Source organism: Gorilla gorilla, chromosome 1, assembly GCF_029281585.2.
Source record: "Gorilla gorilla gorilla isolate KB3781 chromosome 1, NHGRI_mGorGor1-v2.1_pri, whole genome shotgun sequence".
NCBI lineage: Eukaryota > Metazoa > Chordata > Mammalia > Primates > Hominidae > Gorilla > Gorilla gorilla.
Window position 1 is genome coordinate 226823853 of NC_073224.2, and position 7186 is coordinate 226831038.

Genomic DNA, 7186 nt, shown 5'->3' on the forward strand with positions numbered 1-7186 from the left:
ACTGGGCAACAAGAGCGAAACTCCATCTGAAAAAAAGAGAAAGGTCCAAGAAAGCTTGTGAACATCCACAGAAGAGACCCCGAGCTGTGGTGCCTGGAGTTATTGCTTGGTTCTCCAAGAGGTCCGAGCAGACTGCAAAGTGAGTCCAGATCTGGTAAGTCAGGGACCTTCACAAGGGCACTCCTATGACCCACAGTCAGCCAGTAGAGATGGCAACATGCAGGCCAAGGTGGCACAGAGAATTTTCCTGCCTGTTTTTCAGATGAACAGATGTAAGCTTTAATTTTTTCTCTAATGCTGTTTTATCTCTTCACTCCAAATATTTTGTGTTGTAGTTTATGTCACTTCAAAGGTTTTTTTTTTTTTTTTTTTTTCTGAGATGGAGTCTTGCTCCGTCACCCAGGCTGGAGTGCAATGATGCGGTCTCGGCTCATTGCAACCTCTGCCTCCTGGGTTTGAGCAATTCTCCTGCCTCAGCCTCCTGAGTAGCTGGGATTACAGGTGCCCGCCACCATGCCCGGCTAATTTTTGTATTTTTAGTAGAGACAGGGTTTCACCATGTTGGCCAGGCTGGTCTCGAACAACTGACCTCGTGATCTGCCCACCTAGGCCTCCCAAAGTGCTGGGATTATAGGCATGAGCCATGGTGCCCAGCCTCAAAGTTCCGAATCAAGCAGTTAAAAAATAATGCAATTGACTGAAGTCTTTTTTTTTTTTTTTCTTTGAGACATTGTCTTCCTGCGTCATTCTTGGTGGAATGCAGTGTTGTGATCTCGACTCACTGCAACCTCTGCCTTCTGGGTTCAAGTAATCCTCCCTACTCAGAAGTTCTAGCCTTCTGAATAGCTGGAATTCAGGTGCGCACCAGTATAACTGGCTAATTTTTTTGTTTTTTTGTTTTTCTTTTTTTTTTTGAGATGGAGTCTCACTCTGTTGCCCAGGTTCGAGTGCAGAGGCGTGATCTTGGCTCACTGCAACTTCTGCTTCCTGGGTTCAAGTGATTCTCCTGCTTCAGCCTCCCAAGTAGCTGGGACTATGGGTGTCTGCCACCATGCCTGGCTAATTTTTGTTTTTTTTGTTTTTTTTTTGAGATGGAGTCTCGCTCTGTTGCCCAGGCTGGAGTGCAGTGGCGCGATCTCGGCTCACTGCAAGCTCTGCCTCCCGGGCTCACGCCATTCTCCTGCCTCAGCCTCCAGAGTAGCTGGGACTACAGGCGCCCGCCACCACGCCCGGAGAATTTTTTGTTTTTTTAGTGGAGACGGGGTTTCACTGTGTTAGCCAGGATGGTCTCGATCTCCTGACCTCGTGATCCACCCGCCTTGGCCTCCCAAAGTGCTGGGATTACGGGCGTGAGCCACTGCACCCGGCCTAATTTTTGTATTTTTAATAGAGATGGGGTTTTACTATGTTGGCCAGGCTGGTCTTAAACTTCCAAACTCAGGTGATCTTCCCATCTCAGTCTCGCAAAGTGCTGAGATTACAGGTGTGAGCCACCGTGCCGGGCCTATTACTATGTTTTTTTATAGTGATGGGGTCTTGGTTTGTTACCTAGGCTGGTCTGGGACACCTAGATTCAAGCAAACCTCCCACTTTGCCTTCCAAAGTCTTGGGATTACAGGCATGAGCCAACATGACTGGTCTCACACACCATTTTCAAGAATGAAGTCTTTGTTCTGAATGTGGGATCCATTTGTTTCTCTAGACTCCATTCCAAAGTGGGTAATATTTTATTTATTTATTTATTTTATTAAGACAGAGTCTTGCTCTTCTGCCCAGGCTGGGGGTACAGTGGCACAGTCTCAGATCACTGTAACTTCTGCTTCCCAGACACAAGCCATCCTTCCACCTCAGCCTGCAGAGCAGCTGGGACTACAGGTGTGCGCCATCACATCCATCTATTTTTTGTATTTTTTTGGAGAGACAGGGTCTCACTATGTAGCCCAGGCTGGTCAGCAACTCCAGGGCTTAAGTGATTGTTCTGCCTTGGCTTGCCAAAGTGTTGGAATTACAGCTGTGAGCCTCCATGTGTGGCCCCTCATTACTCTTTTGAAAGTGAACATAATGGTGTCTAATTAGAAATATCCCTTTAGTCTCTCCCAGCCAGGTTCATTGTGGGAACTGAGATTGTAGGTTGTTTGGGGCCACAGGAGACTCCCATTACCATTGTCTTGTTGTTTTGTTTTGTTTTTCTTTTTGAGACTGAGTCTCGCTCTATTGCCCAGGCTGGAGTGCAGTGGCACTATCTCAGCTCACTGCAACCTCCGCCTCCTGGGTTCAAGCGATTCTTGTGCTTCAGCCTCCCGAGTAGCTGGAGTTACAGGCACCTGCCACCATGCCTGGCTACTTTTTGTATTTTTAGTAAAGACTGGGTTTCACCTTGTTGGCCAGGCTGGTCTCTAACTCCTGACCTCAAGTGAGCCACCCACCTTGGCCTCCAAAGTGCTGGGACTACAGTTGTGAGCCACCAAGCCCAGCCACATGACCATTGTTTTAGATCCTTAAATTGAGAAGACATTTTTTCTCAAAAAAGGAGCTGAGCTTTGACGATTCTTGGTAACACATCCCAGAGCTAATAGAGTTGGGTGGAGCAATTTTTTTTTTTTTTTTTGAGACGGAGTCTCGCTGTCGCCCAGGCTGGAGTGCAGTGGCGCAATCTCGGCTCACTGCAGGCTCTGCTCCCTGGGGTTCACGCCATTCTCCTGCCTCAGCCTCCAGAGTAGTTGGGACTACAGGTGCCCGCCACCTCGCCTGGCTAATTTTTTGTATTTTTAGTAGAGACGGGGTTTCACCGTGTTAGCCAGGATGGTCTCGATCTCTGGACCTCTTGATCCGCCCGCCTCGGCCTCCCAAAGTGCTGGGATTACAGGCGTGAGCCACCGCGCCCGGCCAGGGTGGAGCAATGGATGAAAATTCATGGAGTAGTAGTGATCTTGCCTGCTCCTTGGAGGTTGGGAGACACTTTTCTTGGTACCAGAAGGGCAGAACTATGTCTCTGTGGCCAATTATTGCAGAGTCAAACTGGGGTAAACTAAGGACTCTTTCACACCTGCCAGAGTAGTGACTTTTGGCCGAGGAGAAGTCAGGGTGTGAGAGGACTGGCCTGATAAGTTTGTCTTTTCTCTGGATTTGTTTTCTTGCAGATTTATCAGGATGAGCTTCCAGGCCCCACGCAGACTTCTGGAGCTGGCAGGGCAGAGCCTGCTGAGGGACCAGGCCTTGGCCATCTCCGTCCTGGAGGAGCTGCCCAGGGAGCTCTTCCCCCCACTATTTGTGGAGGCCTTCACTAGCAGACGCTGCGAGGTTCTGAAGGTGATGGTGCAGTCCTGGCCCTTCCCCTGCCTCCCTCTGGGGTCCCTGATGAAGACGCCTGATCTGGAGATCTTATATTATGTAGTGGATGGGATTGATTGCCTGCTTTCCCAAAAGGTTCGCCCCAGGTGAGGTGACCCAGGTGGGGAGGGCCCAGGTGTCCAGGGAATAAGCAGCTGGGTCAGACAAATTGGGAACCTGGGGTGGCCCAGGGGCTTCTGATGGTGGCAGTGAGAAAGCTGGGAAAGTTCTTGGCCACTGCCCAGCTCCTCTGGGAAAGGACTGCTCACCATACAGGGTCCACTGAGGAAACAGGAACCTGCCTGCTCCCAGTGGAAGGTAAAGGCACTAGAAGTGGGTACCAGGCAGAATCCAAGGGGGAAAGGGATGGAGGAGAGACAGAAGGAGGGGCGCTGAGGAAAAAAGCAGCTGAAGTCCTTGATGTGGAGTGAAAGCCCAGGTCAGGGGTGGGTCCTTGCCTACATTCTGAGCTTTTCCCCTATGTTACTCACAGGAGGTGGAAACTTCAAGTGCTGGAAATGCGGGATGTTGATGAGAATTTTTGGACCATATGGTCTGGAGCCAGGCCCCTGTCCTGCTCCCCAGAGGCCATGAGTAAGAGGCAGACAGTGGAGGACTATCCAAGGACAGGAGAGAAGCAGCCCTTGAAGGTGTTCATGGATGTTTGCCTCAAGGAAAAATCCGTGGATGAAGATCTGAGCTTCTTCTCTGGATGGGTCCAGCACAAAAGACGTTCAGTACACCTGTGCTGTACTAAGGTGGTAAATTATTCAATGAACATTCTAAATTTCAGAAACATATTAGAAACAGTATACCCAGACAGTATCCAAGTATTGGAAATTTGGAACATGTGCTGGCCGTGTATGATAGTAGAGGTTAGCCGTCACCTGAGCCAGATGAGGAATCTTCGAAAACTCTTCATCTCCGATTGCTGTGGTTACCTGCCAAGCTTTGAGAGCCAAGGACAGTTAGTTGCTGAATTCAGCTCTGTGTTCCTCAGGCTGGAGTACCTCCAGATGCTTTATATAAGAAGGGTCCGCTTCTTCGAAGGCTACCTGGACCAGCTGATCAGGTGAGGAAGGATGGTGAGCTTTCTCTGGGGGCCATAGCACAGCCTTTTTTTGTTACAGTAAGCACTAGTCAGCATCTACTGTGTGCCAGCCACTGGAGATGTCCAGGGAAGGGGACACTAGAATGCATTGTCCTGTTTGATGCTCTATATCCTGAAGTGGGTATCACAGGATCGCTCCAGTAAGGGCAGAGGGATGACCTGGGGTAGACGCTACAGAGAGGGACATCGTGTAGGGAGCTGGTTAGTGGGGGGTTCAGCTCTAGTGAGGGTGAATTCCTTTTAGGAATTCCTTGTTAGGAAGTGTGTTTCAAGTTAATATGATAAAAAAAAAGAGGCAACAGAGGGGAGGGTGTAAAAGAAGAGAAAGTGCACCAGACCTGTGCGTTTCACAGAGGAAGCTCTGTCCTCACAGCTTAGTGAACATGAATGATCCTCTCTCTGATTCCCTGTCTGTAAAAGGTTGTTTTGAACTCCAGGAAAGGTAACTGACATGGGAAATGCGTGCTTCTGGGATGGAGGTGAGGGAGTAGGCACGAGAGTGGTACAAAGTGACAGGTGGTTTGCAGATGTGGCCATGTCAGGGAGCCTCTGAAAGCAGGTAGCCCTAGCTGATGTCCCTAGACCTTGCTCAGGTCAGTTCTTTGGGCATCTCTTCCACTGGGCTCCTGTGGCCCAGAGATGAAGCTTTCTGCTGGAAGATGAAGAAAAGAGGCTTTAGAGATTTTATGGCCTTGAACCAATCACACCAGTGATGGTGACAGGACTGAGCCTAAAATGGGACTGCCTCTGAATGATCCAAGTCCTCATCAGGCAGCACCTTGTGGGAGGACCGTGATTAGATGATGAGAACAAACTTGTGTTTGGGCAAAACAGGCTCTTCCCTTGACGTTATTTTCCACCACCGTCCTCTAACTGGTGCCATTGCCCAGTACTAACTTCTTGCTCTCCCCAGGTGCCTCAAGAGCCCGTTGGAGACATTGGCATTAACTTATGGCTCCCTAGAAGAAGAGGACTTGAAATGTCTGCCCCGGTACCCAAGTCTCAGTCAACTGAAGCAGCTGAATCTGAGTCATGGTGCACTGCGCTTCATCCGTCTTGAGCCCCTCCGAGCTCTGCTAGAGAAAGTTGCTGCCACTCTTCAGACCCTCTTCTTAGTGGACTGTGGGATTGGGGACTCCAAACTCAGGGTCATCCTGCCTGCCCTGAGCCGCTGCTCCAACCTCACCACTTTCTGTTTTCACGGCAATGACATGTCCATGGATGCTCTGAAGGACCTGCTGCGCCACACAGGCAGGCTGAGCAATTTGAGCCTGGAAACATATCCTGCCCCTCGGGAGAGTCTTGACAACAGGGGTCGTGTCATTTCGGAGCTCCTCACCCCACTTCAGGCGGAGCTGATGCGTATACTGAGGGAAGTAAGGGAGCCCAAAAGGATCTTCTTTGCTCCGGTCTCCTGCCCTTGCTGTGGCACGTCGCCCACTGAGCAACTGGAGTTCAATTTTTGCTTGTGGGGAAGGCCTGCCTAGTGGGGTGGAGGTATAAAAAGCTTTTTCTCCAGGCACTTGGAAACTAAAATCTGGGACATAGATGTCTTTTATTTTTCTTTTTCCTTATTTTACAATTTTACAGTTTTTATTTAAAAATTTGAGACAGGGTTTCCCTATGTTGTCCAGGCTGCTCTCAAACTCTTACGCTTAAGGGAGCCCCCTGCTTGGCCTCCCAAGTTTCTGGGATTACAGGCATAAGCAGCTGTGCCGGGTCTATAGGTGCATTATAAAGGGAGCAGAGAAACTTCTGTTTCAGGCATGTGCTTTCTGTGAGTGGGAAAAAAACACAAAAAATCCCAGCAGGGGGCAGCACTGGGGAAAAGGTTGAATGGAGTCACTGAGACTTAGGGACCTGTCCTAGACAGTCAGAAATAGAACCTGAAGTTCTAGAGTGAGGGAGTTATCTCAGCAAGGATGGATACAAAGAAACGTCGGAAGTAAAGGGAACCTAAATGGAAACTCTCTGCTGTCCTTCATGATTGATTAGCCTGTTTCAGCAATTTATACATCAGAAATCTTTAGTTCCTGATGAATTAAAAAAAGAGGTACTAGTTCATCTGTGATTTAAGTTCATCTGCAGGAAATAAAGGAATCAAAATAAACTTCATTTTGTTGTTGTGTTTTTTTTCTTTTTTTTTGTTTTGTTTTAGACAGAGATTCGCTCTTGTTGCCCAGGCTGGAGTGAAATGGCACGATCTTGGCTCACCACAACCTCCGCCTCCTGGGTTCAAGCGATTTTCCTGCCTCAGCCTCCCGAGTAGCTGGGATCACAGGCATGCACCACCATGCCCGGCTAATTTTGTATTTTAAATAGAAATGGTGTTTCTCCATGTTGATCAGGCTGGTCTCGAACTCCTGACCTCAGGTAATCTGCCCACCTTGGCCTCCCAAAGTGCTAGGATTACAGGCATGAGCCGCTGAGCCTGACCTGTTTTTGTTTGTTTGTTTGTTTTGTTTTTTTGACGGAGTCTTGCTTGGTCACCTAGGCTGGAGTGCAGTGGTGTGATCTTGGCTCACTGCAACCTCCAACTCCCAGGTTCAAGGAAATTTGGATTTTTAGTAGAGACGGGGTTTCACCGTGTTGGCCTGACTGGTCTCAAACTCCTAACCTCAAGTGACCTCAAGGAAGCCTCCCAAAGTGCTAGGATTACAGGTGTGAACCACCGTGCCCAGCCTAAACTTTGATTAATTTATGCCCATTCTTTACCTCTCCAGTCATCTGTTCTTTACTTTCTCC

The 7186-nt window shown here is 48.9% G+C and overlaps 1 protein-coding gene across 1 annotated transcript; it reads left to right on the forward strand.

Annotated features, from left to right (window-relative positions):
* Positions 1-3106: 3106 nt before the first annotated feature.
* On the forward strand, positions 3107-6561 carry PRAMEF19 (PRAME family member 19). The gene is made up of 3 exons (XM_031005237.3): positions 3107-3437; positions 3824-4402; positions 5355-6561. Exons 1-3 carry the CDS (start codon positions 3151-3153, stop codon positions 5926-5928), a joined length of 1440 nt encoding a protein of 479 aa, XP_030861097.3. The 5' UTR covers positions 3107-3150; the 3' UTR covers positions 5929-6561.
* The last annotated feature ends 625 nt before the right edge of the window (positions 6562-7186 follow it).